At 38.6% G+C, this 24,087-nt stretch overlaps 1 protein-coding gene across 1 annotated transcript in view; it reads right to left on the bottom strand.

Annotated features, from left to right (window-relative positions):
• STAG1 (stromal antigen 1) overlaps nt 1–24,087 on the bottom strand; it is a 400,899-nt gene that overhangs the window by 103,499 nt on the left and 273,313 nt on the right. The window contains exons 10-12 of the mRNA XM_047100346.1: nt 19,624–19,747; nt 3,683–3,781; nt 3,087–3,166 (exon numbers count right to left, since the gene is read on the bottom strand). Of these exons, the coding sequence (XP_046956302.1) occupies nt 3,087–3,166; nt 3,683–3,781; nt 19,624–19,747 (303 nt within the window). The remainder of the gene's footprint in view (nt 1–3,086; nt 3,167–3,682; nt 3,782–19,623; nt 19,748–24,087) is intronic.

Consider the following 24,087-nt stretch of genomic DNA (forward strand, 5'->3'; position numbering starts at 1 on the left):
AAAATAGTAAGACAGACATGACTGATCAACAAAAAGAGGATACAAATAAAATAGATGAAAAAAAGAAATAGCAGTTTTATAGAGTAATAAAAATATCAACTGTAAAATTTAAAAACTGTGATGAAACTGATATATAAAAAATGTTTCTAAAAGCCAAAATTAGTACAATAAGAAATAAAAGTTAATTTAGACAGATAACCAATGAAGAAGTAAAAATGGGAATCAAAGACTTTTTTTCCTCAAATTCAAAAGTAACATGGCTTTGATAAGAGTATACTCTCAAAATTGCAAGGAAGTATTAATCTGTCACAGAACATTTGTTTCAGAAAGGGAAGGCAAGAAATTACTGAAGATAATTTTACAAAGAGGATAAAACCTAGATTTCAAAATTGGATAAAGGACAAAAAAATTCTGTCAAATTTAGACATAAACACAGATGTGAAAATCCCAAGATATTAAATATGACACTGTATTCAAGCAAAGCACAATAAAACCAAATATATTCTGTTCAAATATGATTTATTCTAGAAATGCCAAGGTGATTTACCACCAAATTATTAATTTCATTCAGTCTCATCAATACATGAAAGGAACCTCCCAGAAAACTTATAATACAAAGGGATTTCTATCATATATCAAAAACCTATCTTAGAAATCACAGCAACAAGAACTTTAGATGCCATCCTAGAACAAGAACAAAAAGATTCACTCTCAGTGATACATTACAGTGCTCAAAGTCCTGCCTAATGCAATTAGCATGAGAATGAAGCCAAAGTTTTAAGGGGAGGAAATGAGACAAAACTGAAATTGTTTGCAGGTGATATATAATCATCTACATAGTAACTCTAAAGAATCGACAATTCATCAGAATACATGAGAGTTCTAACAGGTTGCACGTATAAGACTAACATAAAAATTAAACATTTCTGTGTCTCAGCAATAATCAGGTAGAAAATATCATTAACACTAAATACTAATCATATAACAACAAAACCATAAAATATTTCAGAATTGACCTAAGAAATACTTTTATGAAAAAATTAAACCTTATGTAGAATATCTAATGAGATTTGAATAGAGAAATGCATCATTTTAATGCATAAATGACACAAAATTGTAAAAAACTGAATTCTCTCCTAAATCTATCATAAAATTCAATGTGTTAGCCAGCCCTTTTCCTCAACCACAGACCTCAATAGTTAAAACCAAAAACAGACAAGACAGCTTAACTCTCACCAAACATGTTCTTTTTTTTTTTTTTTTTTTTTTTTTTTTTTTTTTTAAATTTTTTTTTTCAACGTTTATTTATTTTTGGAACAGAGAGAGACAGAGCATGAACGGGGGAGGGGCAGAGAGAGAGGGAGACACAGAATCGGAAACAGGCTCCAGGCTCTGAGCCGTCAGCCCAGAGCCTGACGCGGGGCTCGAACTCACGGACCGCAAGATCGTGACCTGGCTGAAGTCGGACGCTTAACCGACTGCGCCACCCAGGCGCCCCCTCACCAAACATGTTCTAACCAAACCCATTGTGATGATTTCCTATCACAGCTTCTTGAGGCACCACTGCTAAAGGTGTTTTGCAATGAATGGAACATCCTTACTGCCAGACCAGAAAAGCCCTGATAGTAACAGAATGCCTGGGAAGACCACACCCCACACATCCCTTCCCTGTCCATGATGGTGGGCTGAACACATACTGATCCTCGTCCACGATGATGCGCTATTTGCCTGCTCTCTTGTACGTACCCCCCCCAGAGCCTCTCCCTATAAAACTCTAGGTGTCCATCTTGATGATGGAGAAGTCAGTTGGTAAGACCTGAGCTTGCCATGCCCTCGGCTGCCAGCACCCCGAATAAACTTCTCCCTTTCTCTTTTCCAAGCCCTCATCTCTTGAGTACTGGCTTCTCTTACAATGAGTTTCTCTGAGTTTGTTTGGCAACAGTGTTGGCAAATCTAGACAGGAGCTATGCTTTCGATTTGTCCAGTTGCTTCATTATTCCTCGGGAAGAAGTATGACTGCAGCAGAACACTAAGGTTTACTCATTTGGCTTCCCGAGTCAGCAGTTAGGAATGAAAGACTGTTCGGTAACAAATGCAGTTCTAATATTAAAAAAAAATTTTTTTTTAACATTTATTCATTTTTGAGACAGAGTGTGAGTGGGGCAGGGGCAGAGAGAGGGAGACACAAAACCTGAAGCAGGTTCCAGGCTCTGAGCTATCAGCACAGAGCCTAACGTGGGGCTCGAACCCATGGACCGCAAGATTGTCATGACCTGAGCCGAAGTCAGATACTTAACCAACCGAGCCACCCAGGCACCCCAAATGCAATTCTAATATTTAAAATGCCGAAGTTTTTGAGGAATTACACAAATGTACTTAAAAAAATCATACAGAAGAAAAATAATCCACAGGTAGCTAGTGGTTTTAAAAAGAAAGGCAAAGAAAAAGGAATCAACCAAAAAGGGGAGGTCTTGCTTATAACATATATCATAAAGCTACAATGATAAAGAATATGGTACTAGAGCATAAAGGGGTAAAAAAGATCAAAACAGTAGACATGGTACAGATGGTACATGGTGTATGATAGAAACAATGTAACAAACTGGGAGAAGGATTTGTAATGATATGCTAAGACATGCATTCTCTCACATGCATTCTTCCCAGTTTTTAGTCAAAGCTCTATAGATTAAAAACTACTGCTATTAAAAAAATCTCTATCATACGAATGACACAATTTAAATGGCTTATTTCCCTTCCCCTACTTCTATACCATTCCAAAGAAGCCTATTTGAAAAACCTATCCCTTTAGATACCTTCTCTTTCTTGCTCTCTTTTTAAAAATAGAAAGGTATTTACTTTGCTGATATTTCCTCTGGACTGCAAAAGAAAACTTTTACATTGAAGAAACAAACAAAGTCAAAATAAAAAACAAAAAGAGAGAAAAACAGAAAACATTTCCTTAAAATGTAAAAGTAGAATCTAATGTGGTAACAATATATATTAGGGTTATGTATGTGAAGTACATCAATAAAGCTGGGAAAAAGACATTAAAATATCAAGATTAAATTATTAACAAATATACTTACTGAAGTATCAGAGTAACCAATCGAATAGCTTCCACAGCAACATCATATTCCTTATCAAGTGTCATTGATACAATGCGATCCTGAAAAAAAAGTTAAAAATCAAATGAAACATGAGCAGAAAATAAATTGGGACTGACCCAAGAGAATATCTTTGGGAAGTATATGCAAGATTAATGGCAGATTAAATAGAAAGCTTTACTCTTAAAACCATATTATCATAGTCTTACACATATAAAGGAGGTGGTTAGTATAAATGTTCATAATCTAAAATCTTTCTCATCAACTGGCATTCCCTAACACCGAGACTAGTAACACTTCATGTACAAAATTAATATAATTATAAGAAGTTGTATATAAAGAAAATATTATTTTAAAGCAGGAGAGCCTTCTGCTGAAGGCAATACATAAGAACTCATGTTGGTAATATCTTTTGTAAAGCAGAGATTCATTAATCTATTTAATACAGGCTTATTTAAAAAATATGTAGAAAAGAATATGAGCTAAACACTTGTTATGGTAAGGTTATTTGCTAAACTAGCCAGAACTAGCATGTTAAAAGTAAAAAACAAAATAAGCTAAGCATTTTTGATGCTTACCTTGAATCGGTTAGTGAATAACTCCAATTTGGGGAATAATTCTCTATTGGTATATAGACTTTGTAGAGCTTTCAAACATTTCAGTCTGACTTCTCCTTGCTTCAGAAATACAAATAAAAACACAACAGAAGAAGTCAATTCCACACCACAAAAGTTGAAAAGATTTAAGTCTATGTGAAGACTAAAGTAATTTTCAGCTTAACTATTCAATTTACATAATAATGTAACTCAACATAGGGTAGAACTGAACAATTGTATAGTCTGTGTTGCACTTCTATTTAATTAAAAATGCACTGAAAATCCCTTAGTTGCTTGAGAGTAAGCTACACCTTTTTCAAACATTTATCAACTCTGATTCAACATAGAGTATTTCTCACACAGTACTGTGGCATTTTGGGAAAATGTTTAACCTATGATTTTAATTAGAGCAGGGTATGCTAATTTGCCCTTTATGTAACTATTAAATAGTCCCGTAGAAAAAACTAATTTCATATTATAGGGTCATCATTTTTTCATTTAACAAATATTTTCTGGGTGCATTTTACATTCCACAAAGAGGAGTTAGGAAAGAAAACAGGTAAAGAGAAGAATGCTTAAAACAGAAACAAACTGATAAAGTGAAATGTCCTGAGGCTGCTATTTACTAGAGGAGTATCTTCAATAAAGCCATTAACTTGGAATAGAAAATGTTTGTGATCAAAGTATATTGACGATCACCTAGAAATTTAGCCAACTCTCTCAAAGGATTCAAAAAAGAAAGCAATGTGCTATAACAGAAGTCCACATTCTAGAATCAAACAAAACTAGATTTAATTTCGAATTCTATAGCTTATTAGCAACATGAGAGAAGGCAAGTATATTAATCACTCTGATCCTCAGTTTTCTCATTTATTAAACGGTGAAACCAACTTCATACAGTTGTAGCAAGGATTAAATACAGGTGTATGCTGGTCAAAGTTTGAACAACCAGTTCTGGGGGATGGGGCCCTGAACTGTTGCATTTGCAGATTTCTGTGATGTAAATACTCCATCTACAGCCAGTTTCAAGCTACCAACAGCAGATGTTATGGAACTCGTATTTGCAAGGGGATGTGCATAATGTCTTGTAACCTGATTCAAGTTATCTCTAGCATATCACTGAATGAGATGATGTTTGTTGGTAAAGTCTCGACCACATAGGAGGAACTTGAGACACCTGTAGTAGATGCTGTTGATGACCCACCCAGATCCCCATATCCTAATATACAAGGCTAATCTTCCTACTTGCTCCTGTGTTGACTGCTAATGGTTCATAGCTGCACCTCTCTCTGGAGAAATGACCATGCTTGAAAGGAATCACCTGGCACAAAGATTCCTGGGAGGTTATGCTCCACAGTGCCCTCCTGTCTAAACCCTTTCCCTCCTCCATGATAAGGCCTACAGCCAGTGGGGAATGATACAGGATAAAACAGCCCAATCTCCTTGCTCCAGGGCAGGACGACCTCTAAGATGACCCTTTAATATGAAATTAGTAACTCAATATATGCTACGGAGTGCTATAGGAAGGGGGCAACTTGAACCAGCAAGAACCAGGAGAATATGTCGGTGGTTGCTGAGGGTGTGGGAACAGAAAACAGAATGTGGGAGAGTTTTTGGATAAAGGGCAGTCTCCTTTGAAAGAGGATGTAAGGCCCTGTAAGGGCCTTTGGAAATGGCCTAACACATTGCTGGATAGCTCTAGGAAAAAGCAATGGTGAATATTTTTTTTTTTTTTAAATTTTTTTTTTTTTAACGTTTATTTATTTTTGAGACAGAGAGAGACAGAGCATGAACGGGGGGAGGGGCAGAGAGAGAGGGAGACACAGAATCGGAAACAGGCTCCAGGCTCTGAGCCATCAGCCCAGAGCCTGACGCGGGGCTCGAACTCACGGACCGCGAGATCGTGACCTGGCTGAAGTCGGACGCTTAACCGACTGCGCCACCCAGGCGCCCCAGCAATGGTGAATATTAAATGAAACAGAGATGCCAGAATCACTGTGGCACAATGAGAAAGGAAGAAATTTAAAGACAAAGAAAAGCATGCCGGATAGGATCTATTATATAAGCTCAGAAGACCTACCAGTTGAATATGTTCCTCATAAGGGCCCAGAGAATACTCTGTTTACCAAGGCAATAAGGAAAATACTGGTGATGGGTGCACAGACATTACTGAGAAGATCCAGAGTGATAGTGTTCTGTAGACTAGGGCTGACAGGAGACACTCAAAATTTAGCTTCTGGTAGCGATGCAGGTAAGAGCACAGAATAGCAGAGACAAGGTAGAATTACGTAACCATTAGACGCAAGGGAGGCATAAATATGTTAATGAGCAGCAAAGTCAAAGGGCAGTCCAGAGATTCATGGAGATGGCTCAAAGGAGATGGTCTTCCTGGAGGCAAGATAGGGAGAAACCCAAAAAGAGTATTATGTGATATATTTACTCCCAAGAAATCAACAATGGATGAGCCAAAGACTAAGGAGAGCTGTCCCAGCATAAAATCACAACCCAGATCTAAGATAACATATAGGTAGTTTCCTCACTTCTTTCCAATTATAGATTTGAAAATAGGCCATCAGGGCGTCTGCGTGGCTCAGCACGTTAAGCATTTGACTTAGGCTGAGGTCATGATCTTGTGGCTCATGGATTCAAGCCTTGCATCAGGTTCTGTGCTGTCAGCTTGGAGCCTGGAACCTGCTTCAGATTCTATATCTCCCTCTCTGCCCCATCCCAGCTCGCGCTCTGTCTCTCTCAAAAATAAACATTAAAAAAATAAAAGAAAAAAAAAAAGAAGAAAGCCATCAAAGATGAAATGACTATCCAAGTTCCACAGCCAAATATAGGTAGAGCAAAGACACTAACTGAATCGTACTTCACTTTATCCAGTCATGCCTCTCAACTGACTGCCTCTCTTCCTAAGTCTTGGTTCTTTACCTATAACATGCCCTGCCCACGATGCAGGAACTTAATTAAATAAGATGGTACCCATGACAGCACTTTAGAAACTATAAAATAACTTAGATGAAAACTCCAGTTGCCTTTTTGGTAATGGATCTATTTTGGGTTTCTACTATACTCTGAAGCTTATTTCTATTATACTATCTAAAAGCATTGTTGTCTTCCATTACACAAAATTCTATTCAAATGTGAATACTGTTTAACACAGTGCCTAATACATAGTTGCTTCTCAATAAATAATTTTGAATGAATAAATATACAAATATATGAAAACAGAAAAGAAACACAGATGAAATGATTTGCTGAACGAAGAGGCTGGGCATATTTGTCAGACGCTCTAACTAATCAACATTTTTGCAAAATTCCTTTTGAAAGAAAATGTTAAGAGCTGTAAAAATTATTGTGTAGCATGATATCATAATGAGTTGTGTTTTTAAGGGACAATAATTCATGCTTCTAGAAGAAATGCTAATTTTTACTAAAATGCATTTGTGTTATATGAATACTCCCAATAGGAATACAGTGGAAGAGTTAAAATGAACCAAATGCAGGTGGCCTGTCAAGAAGAGGATGTGTTTGCAGCAGAAATACAAACAATAATAAGACATTATTATGAGCAATTATATGCCAATAAAATGGGCAATCTGGAAGGAATGGGTCAATTGCTAGAAACATATACACTACCAAAACTGAAACAGGAAGAAATAGAAAATTTGAACAGACCCATAACCAGTAAAAAAATCAAATAAGTAATAAAAAAATCTTCCAAAAAACAAGAGTCCAGGGCCAGATGGCTTTCCAGGGGAATTCTACCAAACATATAAGTAGGAGTTGACACCTGTTGTCTTGAAACTGTTCCAAAAAATAGAAATGAAAGGAAAACTTCCAAACTCTATGAAGCCAGCATTACCTTGATCCAAAACCACACAAAGACCCCACTAAAAAGGAGAACTATAGACCAATTTCCCTGATGAACATGGATGCAAAAATCCTCAACAAGATATTAGCCAACTGGATCCAACAATACATTAAAAAAATTATTCACCATCACCAAGTAGGATTTATACCTGGGATGCAGGGCTGGTTCAATATCCACAAAACAATAAATGTGATTCATCACATCAATAGAAGAAAGGACAAGAGCCACATGATCTTCTCAAAAGATGCAGAGAAAGCATTTGACAAAATACAGCATTCTTTCTTGATAAAAACCCTCAAGAAAGTAGGGATAGAAGGATCATAGCCTGAGATAATAAAGCCATATATGAAAGATCCAACATTAATATCATCCTCAATGGGGAAAAACTGAGAGCTTTCCCCGCTAAGATCAGGAACAAGACAGGGATGTCCACTCTCGCCACTGTTTTTTAACCTAGTATTGGAAGTCTTAGCTTCAGCAATCAGACAACACAAAGAAGTAAAAAGCATCCAAATCAGGCAGGAGGAGTTCAAACTTTCACTCTTCACAGATGACATGATACTTTACATGGAAAACCCCAAAGATTCCATCAAAAAACTGCTAGAACTGATCAATGAATTCAGCAGTCACAGGATATAAAATCAATGCATAGAAATCAGTTGCATTCCTATACACCAAGAATGAAGCAACAGAAAGAGAAATCAAGGAATTGGTCCCATTTACAATTACACCAAAACCCATAAAATACCTAGGAATAAATCTAACCAAAGAGGTGAAAAATCTATATACACTGAAAACTATAGAAAGCTTATGAAAGAAATTGAAGAAGACACAAAAAACTGGGAAAAGATTCCATGCTCCTAGATAGGAAGAATATTGTTAAAATGTCAATATTACCCAAAGCAATCTACATACTCAATGCAATACCTACCAAATAACACCATCATTCTTCACAGAGCTAGAACAAACAATCCTAAGATTTGTATGGAACCAGAAAAGATCCCGAATAGCCAAAGCAACCTTGAAAAAGAAAACCAAAGCAAGAGGCATCACAATCCCGGACTTCAACCTATATTACAAAGCTGTAATCATCTGGACAGTATGGTACTGGCACAAGAACAGACACTCAGATCAATGGAACGGAATAGAGAACCCAGAAATGAACCCACAAACATAGGGTCAACTAATCTTTGACAAAGCAGAAAACAATATCCAATGGAATAAAGACAGTCTCTTCAGCAAATGGTGCTGGGAAAACTGGACAGCAACACGCAGAAGAATGAACCCGGACCACTTTCTTACACCATACACAAAAATAAACTCAAAATGGATGAAAGACCTAAACATAGGACAGGAAGCCATCAAAATCCTCGAGGAGAAAGCAGGCAAAAACCTCTTTGACCTTGGCTGCAGCAACTTCTTACTCAACACGTCTCTGGAGGCAAGGGAAACAAAAGCAAAACAATTGCTGGGACCTCATCAAAATAAAAAGCTTCTGCACAGGGAAGGAAACAATCAGCAAAACTAGAAGGCAACTGGCAGAATGGAAGAAGATATTTGCAAATGACATACCAGATAAAGGGCTGGTATCCAAAATCTATAGAGAACTTACCAAACTCAACAGCCAAAAAACAAATAATCCTGTAAAGAAATGGGCAAACGACAGGAATAGACACTTCTCCAAAGAAGACATCCAGATGGCCAACCAACACGTGAAAAAATGCTCAACATCACTCATCATCAGGGAAATACAAATCAAAACCACACTGAGATACTACCACACACCGTCAGAATGGCTAACATTAACAACTCAGGCAACAACAGATGTTGAGGATGTGGAGAAAAAGGGTCTCTTTTGGGGGTGCCTGGGTGGCTCAGTCGGTTAAGCGGCCGACTTCGGCTCAGGTCATAATCTCATGGTCCGTGAGTTTGAGCCCCACATCAGGCTCTGTGCTGACAGCTCAGAACCTGGAGCCTGCTTCAGGTTCTGTGTCTCCCTCTCTCTCTCTAGCCCTCCCCCCTTTGTGCTCTCTCTTTCAAAAATGAATAAGTGTTTAAAAAAAAAAGAGGATCTCTTTTGCACTGCTGGTGGGAATCCAAACTGGTGCAGCCACTCTGGAAAACAGTATGGAGATTCCTCAAAAAATTAAAAATAGAACTACCCTACAACCCAGCTATTGAACTACTAGGTATTTATTCAAGGGATACAGGTACGCTGTTTCTAACGGACACATGCACCCGAATGTTTATAGCAGCACTATCAACAACAGCCAAAGAGTTGAAATGTCCACTGATGGATGAATGAATGGATCAAAAAGATGTGGTGTATTTATATACAATGGAGTATTATGCGGCAATCAAAAAGAATAAAATCTTGCCATTTGCAACTACGTGGATGGAATAAGAGGGTATTATCCTAAGCAAAATTAGTCAGAGAAAGACAAAAATCATACGACTTCACTCATATGAGGACTTTAAGATACAAAACATGAACATAGGGAAGGGAAGCAAAAATAATATAAAAACACGAAGGGGGACAAAACATAAGAGACTCAAATATAGAGAACAAACAGAGGGTTGCTGAAGGGGTTGTGGAGGGGGATGGGCTAAATGGGAAAGGGGCTTAAGGAATCTACTTATGAAATTGTTCCACCATGTGCTAACTTGGATGTAAATTATAAAAAATACATAAATTGTATAAAAAAAGAAGATGTGTTTGTATGCAGCAAGTGGAAGAGAGTAGACAGAAGGAAGTCTTTTTTATTTTTAAGAATTTTAGTGAGACATAACAGATACACAAGGAAAAAATTCATGTTTGTTTGATGAATCTGGACATATGTGTACATGCATGATATTACAATCAAGGCAATAACATATATCCATCACTTCCAAAAGTTTCCTTGTATGCATTTTTTTCCTTTTTCTTTTTTTTAATTTGGTAAGAAGAGAGGAAGTAATATTGAAAGGGACTTGTTATGTACCCTTGGGTAAGGCAGTCTTATGCATGCCGTCTTTAGACCCTCAACTTGGTAAAGACCCCCAACTTAGCTGCATAAGAATGGGCCTTGGGCCTGGAACACTTCCTTACCAAGAGATCCACAGCTGCTAATAAAACACCATGAAATGGTGGACACAAAAGGGCTAGCCCCACTGAAAAGACTTGCCAGTTCTGTAGATGGGGTAGTAGCGATGGGCTGACTGAACTACTGGTCTCTCCCTCTGGACATATGATGACAAATGGGATGTGGATTATCTAACAACAAGGATGAGCTGGTGCAATGGATGAGGGTGGAAATGTGAGGTGGGTTCTCAAAAGAGTATGGAAACTATATTCTGGCTTTTGACTGCCTTCCTGCTCTCATGCCAACTCCCAACTCACATGGTGTCTTAGGGGTCACAATTGATCTCTGAGAGAAGTAAAGGGGTCCCATGTAGGAAATGTCTCCTGATCCTGGCTTCCTACACACATCAAATAAGATGAGTTTTCACTTAGTGTGAAACCACTGATGGCATTGCTGAAAACAAAACTGTTGAAATGAAGTCCTTCTCTGTAAGTGGAGGACAGATGTGGATGGACCCAGGGGAGCCTCATGCACCCTGGCTGGTGCACGTTTGATGATGGGGCATAGTAGACTCAAATGTCTACAGCACAGTTAGGGATGGGGCCAAGGTCTCTGAGTCCCTACCTGAAACTAGAGGCCCTATGCCCCTGTCAGGACAGAATGAAAGGTGGAGGTGGAATTCAGACTTTTATGGGAGCCCTTGGGTACTGGTACTCCAATGGCAATAATTTTAGGTCCTCGTAGGAGTAGCTTTTGGTGGTTGAGGATGGTGTAGTTACCCATGATGGATAAGTCCACGTGTGTTTGTGGATAGGGTCCTCTGGACCATTTTGTGTGCTGATGATTATAGTCCCCACCACTAAGTATATAATTAGGTTATTAACATTCTGACTATGTGTAGTATTGAATGCCATCGCCACCTCAAGGGGTATGCACCACAACAAGGACAGACTCAAGCATAATGGGCCAGGTACATTCCTTGCAAACTACAGAGTTGCCCAAACCACTGCATACTGTTCAACAAAAATACTGAATCCATGATGGGGAAAAGGACACTATTCTGTTAATTCAAGACAAGATAAGCAGAGGAGCTGATAGCCATCCTGCCATAATATAATAGCCCTGTCTGGCTAGTTAGGAAAGCCTCAGAGCATGGAGGTTGATAGATTTTCACAGGTTAAATGGAGAAGTTCCAGCTTTGGCCCCTGATATTGTCATCAGTACACAATGGTGGCAACCCATAGGGAAAACTTGTACACTGTTACTGATCTGGCTAATGACTTTTACTCAGTCTCTTTGCATGAAGAGGATTAGGACCAATTAGCATTCACACAAAACACCCTGCATACACTTTTACTCTATTTCTTGTAATATGTCATTATTGACTAGGGCTTGATCTTCAATAAGCCCAAGTCCTCATTGACATTTTAGTCATCCATTACATTAATAACATTCTGACAGTAGGGCTAACTGAAAAACATGTGGCTGCAGTGCTATACTTAAGTCACTAATGAAATGATTACTGCCAATGTGACTATAAAACTAGATGAAGTCCAGGGCCTGGCGTATCAGGTGCAATTATTAGGGGGCACTTGGGTGGGAAACTAAAGAAGTATCCCAGAGACAATCAAACAAAAATATAGGCCTCGGCAGCACCCATTAATAAAAAGGAATCCCAACACCAGTGGGCCTCTTTGAGTAATTAAAGAGCATGTGTCCCACCAGGGTGCTTTCTTGGCTCCTTTAATTGAGATGAACCACAAAGCAGCCAATTTTATTTATTTTGAGAGAAAAACAGAGCGCGCGTGCGCGCGCGCGCACACACACACACACACACACACACACACACACACACACGAATGGGGGAGGGGCAAAAGGGAGAGAGAGAATCTCAAGCAGGCTCCACCATCCAGTACAGAGTCTGATACAGGGCTCAATATCTTGACTGTGAGATCATGACCTGACCTGAAATCAAGAGTCAGACGCAACCCACTGAGTCACCCAGGTACCCCTTAAAGCACCAATTTTAAATGAAGTCTTTTGCTGCAGCAGGCCTTGGAAGCTATTCAACAAGCCATGGCCCAGACATAGCTTTGGGGACCTTTGAAACTTGCTAGACTGATGGAACTGCAGGTTTCCACACACCCCTAACATACTGATTGGTCTGTGGCAGCAGGAAATTGCCACTGTGGTGCCCTGGCTTCTTGGACTCTGGATCTGCAAAATTCCAGAAGCTACCATCCAATACACCCCTTTTGAATGACATTTCCTTGCTTGCTATTGGGCACTAATAGAGATGGAGCATCTTACATCCAGAGTGCTATACACAAACACTACAACTTGAACTGTCTATTTTCACTTGGGTAATTACAAAGCCTACCAATAAAATTAGAAAGGTTCATACCAAAGTTCAATCATAAAATGGAAATGGTACACTCAATATAAGGCCTGGACAGAATCCCAAGGGACTAGCAGGCTCCATAAGCAAATAGCCAGCTTACCAGAAAGGCACAAAGAACCTATAGGGGATGCTCTGGCCTCTCCTAAGGCTACCTAGGGCACAAGATTTTAAGGTAGCTCCTAAGGCTACCTAGGGCACAGCCTGGTGACTGTAAGCCATGGTTTACTGACTGCCCTGTGGAACTTAAAGCAGATAGGGTCTGCTGGGTTGCAGTTGCCACCTGGCCAAGAGATGGCCATCTTTCAACTGAGACAAGATGTGGATGTTCTATCCAATGGGCCAAGCTCTGTGTTTTGGTGATAGCTGTACAGGCCACCCCTACCACCATGCCATGATACATTTTTACCAACTCACAGGCTCTCGTCAATGGTCAGGAGAATGGCAACTAAAAGACTAGACTGTTAAGGGATGTCCCATATGGGAAAAAGAACCAAGGCAGCAGCTTACTGTCTATAAAGAAAAAAATATGTCACTCATGTGGATAGTCAAGACAAAAGACTTTTTAAAATAAAAGCATAAGTAGCACTCTTATGCCAATCCACCCTGTGCCTTGCAGGCTGCAACAATCTCTCACTGGGTATATCTATGAACTGGACATGGGAGTCCACTGCATATGTGAAAAATGCAGCAAAGCCCAAGGGATAACCCTGGAAGACACCAAGACTAAGGATGCAGTGCAATCTTATGATTCTTCTCAATATACTCAAATCATCTAGAGAGAACTGGGACACATTAACCAAGGACTGGGACCCACCTGGGTCTAGTAGATTGATCACACTGTATCCCCAACCCATAGCCATGAGCACAGATGCTGCCTCACTGCCATTAACACCTACTCAGACTATGGTATTCCTATTCCAGTCTGACATTTGGATGCTGACTGAAACTATCATAGCTGTCCTTTAACAAACCTTATGTCATATTTTTGGATGCCCTAAAAGATTTCACTCTGACCAAGGAATATCCTTCATTGCCCAAGCAAGACAACAATGGGTATATATTCTCATGGAATATGAACTTTTTATGCATATTATCACTTTCATGCCAATGGAGCCACTAAATGAATGAATGGGTGACTTACACAGCAACTAAAGAAAGAATACCAAGACAGCCTGCTAATGAATTGGTACCCCCATCTGACTAGGGCTGTATGGCTACTAAACAGTGCACGGCAGTACAAGGGGAAAATGGCACTATGATGCATGCTGGGAAATACTGAGGTTAGACGCAGTGGAGGGCAGGGAGTAGGCAGCCATGTGTTTAGGCTATGCCTGCAAAATACCAATCTCAGTATAGCAGTCATTCTTTTTTCCCCTTGGTGTACTGGTTTGCAGTTCTGGCTGCCACAGCACACCGGACGTGGCCCCCTGACCCTACTCTGGATGTGATGCTTCCGTTGGGCACCTCCCTTCTATGGGAAACCATAAGGGTAGGAGACAAAACCAAGAAGTACCACAGTGCTAGTGTCCTTCAGATCAGGTGGGTGATGTTACTGGAATGTCAAGTATGTGCAGCACATGACCTCCCTTTCTGGATTGGCCAATTAAGGCCAAAAAGTATGGATCAAGCAACAATGACACTGGGTGCTCAAAAAGATAGTAGCATCAGGATTGGGGCAGATAGCCTGGGTTGCAACACCTAAGTAATTAGCACCACAAGTAGTAGACCGGAGCATCTTTGGCCTTAGGAGGTTCATGGAGTAGAAGACAGGGAGAAACATTACTCTTTCTTCTCATTCCTACAGAATCCTCTGCTACAGAATGCCTGGTAAAACAACAACTTGATAAAAATCTGTACAGCCACAGTAAGAGAAGGGAAACTTAACCAATGCTGGATTTGTCATTCTGGAATAAAGTCCCTCTTGCCCTGCATTCCCACTATAATGTCCTGGCCAATTACAACTATTCAGACCTTCCTTAGTTATCAATGGGTCAAATCACTGGGTGAGTCCTTCAATACAGTCCAGATGCAAGCATACTCTGGAGTCTCCTGCTTTATTTTTTTTATTTTTGTTGTTAATTTTTTTTAACGTTTATTTATTTTTGAGACAGAGACAGAGCATGAACGGGGGAGGGGCAGAGAGAGAGGGAAACACAGAATTGGAAGCAGGCTCCAGGCTCTGAGCCATCAGCCCAGACGCAGGGCTCGAACTCACGGACCGCAAGATAGTGACCTGGGCTGAAGTCGGACGCTTAACAGACTGAGCCACCCAGGCGCCCCTGGAGTCTCCTGCTTTAATATCATCTATGATGTGACAGAAAAAAGACCCCTGTACTAGAATGGTTATTACTAATCTTTATTGAAATTCTGGATGTGGACACCCGATATGTAACTTTTCTTTCTTGGTAACCACATGGCAAAAGCAGGCTGAGACGAGTCAGCATTTTGAGAACAAATCCCTGGTGGATGTCACCCACACTCTTGTATTACGTATTTCTCTGTGGACTCCAATGGACAACAGAATGTATGCCTCCAAGGGAAAGATTTTATTGCCTCACTGTCCATGTCAGGAACTGCAGAGAGGGCTGGAAAGGACATGCTTTGCTGACACACCACAGAGTGGTGCACAGTTCCCTCCTGGGAAGACAAATTAACCACCGGTTTCATTCAATTATCCAAATTCTAATACTGGGTATAGGTATGTAGCCCTAGAAAAAATGGTATACAACCTGTCCTTAACCATGGCAGAAATAGTTAATGCTACTGTGTAAGCCATTCAAGATCAACAAGACTCAATGAACTCACTAGCCAGTGTGGTGACAGCCCTCGATCATCTGGTGTAGAAAAGTGTGGCATGTGTGTACATATGTCAATAATTCAAGTTAAAAACTGAGCTGGTGAATATCCACATTCAGATGGGATGGTTATTAGCTGTATATTCACAGGCCCTCAGACTTAGTTTTTAACCTCTTTAGTTGGCTTAATCTAGGCACTTGGGGTTTCTAGTTGAGCACCATCCTCCAGGGAAGCCTGATCATTCTCCTGGGTCTGGCTCTCTTAAGCACCCTGGTAAGTGCCATCTCCAAATGACAGGGAAGCTGTATGAGCAATCCACATCCATATAGGTTGTTCAAGGACCCTATCGGACCTAATTCTGTCTTCGGGTTTGGAGCGGGCAATGGTCCTACAGGATATGATTTGCTTTATCTGCCACTTTGATGACCAAGCAGGGGTGAGGTGTGGACTGCTGGGAAAGGTAGTCTTCTGCATGCATTCTTTTGACCCTTACTTGGCTGCATAAGAATGGGCCGTGGGTCTGGAACATTTCCTTATCAAGGGATGAGTCTTTGCAACCTGTGCTGGGATAACTGCCTTTTGTGGAAATATCGTTCCTATTTCAGACTCATTGTAGGTCCCCATGGTCTTCTTAACCATGTGAGTCACAAGGCACCTGGCCAAACTCACTACTAAAACTATCTCTTCAGGGGAGAGGACAGGGTCCTTAGTTTTGTGGCATAAGAGAGGTACATGCAGGGCAACTGCCCCATGCTGATTGCTGGTTGGAACCTGCTGGCCATGGAGGACCAAGGCCCACTAGTGAAGTCGATATTGTTCTGTCCCCTCTTATGTGAGTAAAACATTGCTCCATCCAGTGCTTGACTGTGTTGTCTTTTCCTTGGCAAACCTGATTTCAAGATGCAGTGGGCATAAGTGTTTGAACTTCTACCCTGGTGATAGGCGTCAAGTATCATTCTGCTTGACATATAAAGAGCTAAAAAGGCTTTAGATGAACTTAAAGAGGATATGGGATGAGTCAACACAGAGAAGAAGAAATGGGGTGGAACAAGAGAAAATAGGTTCCACCCAGGCACTACAGAGATTCTGATATGAGGTATCAAGCATAGGCAAGAAAGAAGAATTTTACAGAGCGCTAAAAGTAAAAACAATAAAGAGCAATACTGACAAACCGTAAAGGAAAGTGAAAGGTAATCTAGTGTCATGAGCATAAATGTAAAGAGACTAGGATATTTAGTCTAGAACACAGAGATTACCACAGCTGAATTTAAATTAGACCTATTTTGTGTCACCATCAATGAGAGAACTAAAAAAACCAACGAGTAGAGAAATTAGAAATAAGTTTTGGTCAATAGAAAGACGAACTGAATCTCTAATAAATAACTCCTTTAGTTAGAGACTGCTTGTCTTTCTATTGACCAAAACTTATACAACAAAATTTAAATGAACTTGCAGTATTAAGAAAAAAGTTTGTCTTATTGAGGAATGTGGACTGATATTCTGAAATCAAGACATAGGAATATCAAATCTTTATGTTGTACACCTTAAACTAATACAATGTTATGTCAATTATATCTCAATAAAACAAAAAATGCAATTTATAATTAAAATGTAATCTTAAAAAAAGACAGGAATTTTATCAGCTCATTTGAAAAGGCACAGGACAGGTTGGAAGGCAGAGGCCACAGCCTATAGAATAAGCACTTTCAAACAGATGATTAAAAGGAGATAAAGAAGGGCGCCTGGGTGACTCAGTTGGCTAAGTGCTGGACTCTTGATTTCGGTTCAGGTCATGATCTTGCAGTTCGTGAGTGACAGCCCTGTGTCAGACTCTGTGCTGACAGTGTGAAGCCTACTTGGGGTTTTCGCTCTCTTCCTCTCTCTCTGCCCCTCCGCTGCTTGTGCACACGAGCTCTCTCAAAACAAATAAACACATTAAAACAAATTTTTTTAAAAAGGAGAGAAAGCAAATGACTACAGTCCTCATATGGAAAAAAGTGCAACATTTCAGTGATATTAGAGTGACAAAAAGGAAAGCTTAGAAGGGATTACTTACTACTGACACTCTTTTTTTTTTTTTTATATATGAAGTTTATTGACAAATTGGTTTCCATACAACACCCAGTGCTCATCCCAAAAGGTGCCCTCCTCAATACCCATCACCCACCCGCCCCTCCCTCCCACCCCCCTCTTTTCTAAATAAAGTAACTGTAAAAGAGGTTTATAAAAATGTTCTACTGAAAATAGTATTCTCATATCCTTTTATCAACAATGTACAAAACCTCCCTCCCTCTTCCTTTATCTGGACAGAAAACTTCTATAAACATGGTTTTGGGATTTATTTTAAAGTAATGGTGGTTTGTATTTGGTAAGTCCCAACAAATATGTCTTCCCCAGAATTTGCAGCCCTACATAAATTCTGTTAAAACCGGCAATTTTACTGTTACTTAAATTTAGTAGGATACTCTATTAGGGAGATAGGAGGAGGGAGGAGAAGAAGGAAAACTGGTATGGTAGTGGTGAGGAATAAAAATACAAGAGTTTAAATTTATTCCTACTAAAAAGTTTGTCTTGTTAGATTTAGCCATGCGTGTATGCTTGTGAGGACACACTGTATAATTCTTTCTCTCAAAATGCATAAAATTTAATTGGATAAACCTGAGATGAGGCTTAGCTGTGAAAGTCCTGAATTCCACATGAGGATTAGAAGAAAGAAAACATAGGATCAAGCTTGGGATTTATTAGTGTAGAGAAAAGGATTCTGAATTGCAGCAAAGATAAATATTCAGGAAAAAATTCACTGTGTACTAACTGGATATTCCTTCAAATAAGGTAGGGGATAAGAACCCCTTATAATCATCAATTAAACATTAGTAATTGTGGGGTTGAACAACCAACGGGTGATGATCTCCCTATACTCTGAACTATTTCTTATAGCAAAAGTGGTCTGTAAAATCCCCTGGGCTGTTTTATTATAATATATGAAATTTTACGGTTTTCAAATTATCTTTGGTAATATTTAGCATGCTTTTATTTAAAAAGTAAATGCCCTACAGGCTGATAATGGTAATACATAAAAAATAAGTCTTAGAGTATTACCAAAATTGTCTTAAAAGTCTAATAATATAATTGCATTTAAAAATTTAAGATAAATTGTAAGGTTTCTCTATTCGTGAATATCTGGCAATTTAAGTTATAGAATATCAGGTCATTCAATATAAAAATTCCAATAATTTGTCACTCCTCCCCTTGGTTATTTTGAGGATTACTTATTCAGCATTTGATAATGTGGGATTCCTTTCAAAATGAGCGCCTTTTCTAGGGGCACAGAAATAAAAATGGATTTTTAGATCAAATATTCTAAAATCCAACAAATCTACTCAACTCTTATAAAATACTCCACTGTCATATGGCTTTAACAAATTCAAAACAAGAAGGTTTTGTTGTTGTTGTTGTATATTAAGAGAAACAAGGAATCTCTTTTGATTCCAAGCTAGAAAAAGATAATTAGCTTCTTGGGATGGTATATTCTCTTAAAACCTTAGATGTACTAGGTTGTCAACTTGGTTTAAGATGGTATTACAGTAAATTAAGACAGAATTTCCACACAGGCCAATGTCTCAAGTTTTGTCATGGCCATCAAATGAACAATTTATTTAGGTGTATCATCTTAAATTTTCATATTATTACAACTCTTAAAAACAAAAACTCAACTAATGCCATCATAATTCCTAGCATTCTAGTATTGAGACAAGCATATCTTCTATCAAAGTCTGAAACAGTAACTTACCCTATCATGAAGAGTCCAGCCAACATATTTTAGGTAACTGTCATTTAGGAAGGCATCACTATACATTTTCATCCATACTCCAATTTCTTCAATACAAATGGCTCTAATCTCAGCAATAGCATCACTAGAGAAGAAAACCAGACAAACCTCAGATTAACATCCAAAGCTAGAATGTACTTCATACTCATTTACAGCAAGTAAATATTAACATTTTTCCTAATACTGTATTTATATCTGCACTCTAAAAAATCCTCCAGTTTTAGTATATTCTGTTTTTTAGATGTCTTCTATAAAATAAAAATTACCAATACCAAACTGAAAAAAAATATGCTTCTGGAAATCATCTAATTTTGATTTTACTTTCATTGGACTGGAAACCTGGGAGCTTTCTGAAAGCCTCACAACTATTATGGAGTCAAGAAACATGTTAAGTCTGAGGAAACCAGCAAACCATCATCTAAACACAGAATAATATGGAACTCAAAAATTGTTTCTCTAAATAATTATGAATCTTTTAAGCTAGCACACATCTACTGAATTAAGAGAAAATAAACATGACCAAAACACAAACTAGTATCTTTAAGGGAAAATGATGGAAGCATATATTATTTGAAAATGTACAATAGTTTAAAAACCAAAACCTTGAAGTAACTGCTCTAATAATTCACAGTCAAAATGGGAACAATCCTGGTGACTACACTGTGAAGTGTACCAAAAGTCAGGTTTCTGGCACCGTGCCCAGATGGCTTTTCATCTCACTTTAAGCATCTAATATAACACTCCTGGGATGATTTTCATACTGTAAGATTTGTGAACCACGAACAAATACAATTTTAATATTTTTACTTTATCTTTTAACAGGTTATTAGTTATAGCTTTAAAAAATCATATTAAAGATCATAAGATAAATCTTAACTTTCTTTTGTAGCTCAATCTTCGAGGTTTCTGATTTACCATATATAGGTAAGTTAAAATTTTAGGTAATTTTAATTCTCCAATTTAAAAAAGACAATCAATCGTCTGTTAATTAATTGCTAATCTGGCAATAATTCAGCTAGAATTTTACTGTTAATTCGGGAGCTTTTCTTAGTTTCTCTTTTATGACAAAAGAGAATTCAGAATACAGAATTCTGGTATTTGATTCTCTGTTTTAATAAATCTCAATTCCTTCTAAGTCCCCTTGTTCAAGAATAAAAATGTGAGAAATTTTCTTTCTTTTTAAAAATTTTTTAACGTTTATTTATTATTGAGAGACAGAGCATGAGCATGTGAGGGACAGAGAGAGGAGGAGACGCAGAATCTGAAGCAGGCTCCAGGCTCTGAGCTGTTAGCACAGAGCCTGATGCAGGGCTCGAATTCCCAAACTGCAAGATCATGACCTCAGCCAAAGTCGGACACTCAACCAAGGCACCCAGGAGCCCTGATATTTTCTCTTTCAAAGCCATTCTACTAAATTACAATCTTTAGTTTTCCTACATATTTTCAATGCCTTTTTCTTATGGAAAGATCCTATTGCATAGGCTAATGGTACAGACTCTGGAGCATGACATACTAAGTTCAAATCCTAACTCCACTATTTACTAGTTATGTAGCTTTAGGCAAGTTACTTCCCTCTTAGATTTTCTCAATTGTAAAATAGTTATAATAACTGTACCTAGCTTAGGGCTCAGAGTTACTGTGAGAATGAACACACCTGGCACCTACTAAACCTTCCATAAATGCTCCCTTCTGTATCTTTATGCTTTAAGTTCATATATATAGCTTTACAGATTTTAAAGCTTTACATAAATAGTATCTTGTAGGTATCCTCTCCAAAAATGATGTTCAGTTCTTTCTGCATATAGAGAAATTATTATAAATTATTTATACATTTTCTCATTGGCAGACATTTAGGCTGTTTCCAAGTTTTTGCTTTTATTAACAATGAATGCCATAAACATTCTTGTATATGCCTTCTTGTGCACACATCTGAAAGTTTACGTAGGGTAGTGTTTTCAAACAGTATATGACTACCTATCAGCCCATTATGAAATACATTTATTTAGTGAAAAACAAAGGATTTAGGATAGAAAATATGAAAAAGTGTCACATGAGGTAAGCCAAGTGAATATTTTTTTTGAACTATTGTGTATCTGATGTTAGGATATGGTCAACTGAGTCTGTAACACACTTTTTATACCTAGAAGTGAAATTTCTGGAAAAGGAGTAATATACATCTTCTGCATTATTAGATATTAACAATCTTTTCCATAAATTAGCGTTTCATATCCTTACCCAACTTGGTATTATTCTACTATTTAATATATATTTCCATCTCTGTGAACTACAATTTCATGTATTTTGTCTTCCACTGGGTTGACCAAATGAAAACAATAACAGCATAATTAAAACAATCACAAAACACCCAAATCTTATCACTTTACTCTCCCAAAGGTATGTTACACTTATTCTCTACTGTATTACCCTTGTAAAAATCAATCCTAAAAAACAAACAAAAAAAAACAAAAAACCACCCAAAATCCAGAAAGTTAAAAAACAGGCTAAGTTTTTGTTTGTTTGTTTATTACACAATACTATGAAAGCAGCCTGAAGACAAAATGAATGGGTATAGTACGTTGATGAAAAATTACAAAGACTGTGGGCTCCTGGGTAGCTCAGTTGGTTGAGCATCAGACTTTTGATAGTCCAACTCTTCTTTTTTTCTTAGAATTTTTTTTAACATTTATTCATTTTTTTTTTTTAATTTTTTTTTTTTTCAACGTTTATTTATTTTTGGGACAGAGAGAGACAGAGCGTGAATGGGGGAGGGGCAGAGAGAGAGGGAGACACAGAATCGGAAACAGGCTCCAGGCTCTGAGCCATCAGCCCAGAGCCCGACGCGGGGCTCGAACTCACGGACCGCGAGATCGTGACCTGGCTGAAGTCGGACGCCCAACCGACTGCGCCACCCAGGCGCCCCTAACATTTATTCATTTTTGAGAGACAGCGAGCGAGCAAGCAGGCAGAGAGAGGGAAACAGAATCTGAAGCAGGCTCCAGGCTCTGAGCTGTCATCACAGAGCACAATGAAGGGCCCAAACTCGTGAACTGGGAGATCGTGACCTGAGCGGAAGTCTGATGTTCAACTGACCAAGCCACCCAGGCGCCCCTTAATAGTCCAACTCTAGATATCAGTCCAGGTCATGGTCTTATTGTCAGTGCTTGACACTCCCTTAGTATGGCTCTGCACAGAGCTATGTGGAGCCTGCCTGGTATTCTCTCTCTCTGGCTCTATGTCCCTCCCTCTCCCTCTCAAAATAAATAAACTAAAAAGAAAAAACAAAACCTACAAAGACTACTAAGTATGGTAACTGCACATATACACAGTTCAAACATTCTTCCATTCATTGCCACTGGTATTACCAATACGAATACCATTACTATTGGTATTAACATCATGAGTGTATTGGTATTAAGATCTAGAAATGACAAAGGCTTATAGCTTTCAGGAGAGAAATCTTGTTCAAAATATTTTTATAACCATCTTTATGTCTAAGTCTAATTTCTAATGATTATTAGTCTTACCATTCTCCTAAAAGCTTATGTTCTTGGAAATAGATCCTCTCTGCATGCACTGTCAACATTTTGATACAACTCGTCTTCTTGGAATCCCAATCCTTGTCTATTTCAGATGCCAGTCTGACCCCTCCCCCCCCTTAACTAAAGAATTTTTAATATCCAGAGCTCCTGGGTGGCTCAGTTGGTTGAGCATCTGACTTCAGCTCAGGTCATGATCTCATGGTTTACGAGTCTGAGCGCGTGTCGGGCTCTGCGCTGATAGCTCAGAGCCAGGAGCCTGCTTCAGATTCCGTGTGCTCTCTCTCTCTGCTCCTCCCCTGCTCGTGCGCTGTCTCTGTCTCTCAAAAATGAATAAACATTAAAAAAAATTTTCTTAATATCCTTTCTAGACTTACAATTTGACTATGTGTGGTCAGAAAGCACATTCTGCTACTATTAAAAGTCCCGAGGCAATTTGTTTCCTGTCCAGGTTTTGAAATTCCAATCCACTTTGCCTGCTGATACCATCCTGTTAGACTAATCATTCTCTATAGGTAATTATATTATGTAATCACAGATTATACATAAAATTAGAACTCCTTTGTGGTAGTTTTAAAATATGTCCACAAATTCCTTGTTAATTGTTTTTTGTAGAGATACATTCTTATTTTTTTAAATGTGGGTATACTTAGTAATTTGTTTCTAACAAATACAGTGTGGTAGAAATGATGGATTTTGACTCGAGGTTAGGTCATAAAAGAGATCGTGACTTCTGCTTTGTGACTTCACTTTCCTGGATCACTCTCTCTGAGTCATGTCCTGAGGACATTCTAGCTGCCCTACAGAGAACTCCACATGGTGAGTAACTGGGCTCTTTCTGCCACCAGCCACCTAAGTAAGCCATATTAGAATCAACCACATGGAGTGG

Source organism: Lynx rufus, unplaced genomic scaffold, assembly GCF_022079265.1.
Source record: "Lynx rufus isolate CCGP_SWC_20201006 ecotype Redwood Valley unplaced genomic scaffold, mLynRuf1.p SCAF_5, whole genome shotgun sequence".
Taxonomy (NCBI): Eukaryota; Metazoa; Chordata; class Mammalia; order Carnivora; family Felidae; genus Lynx; species Lynx rufus.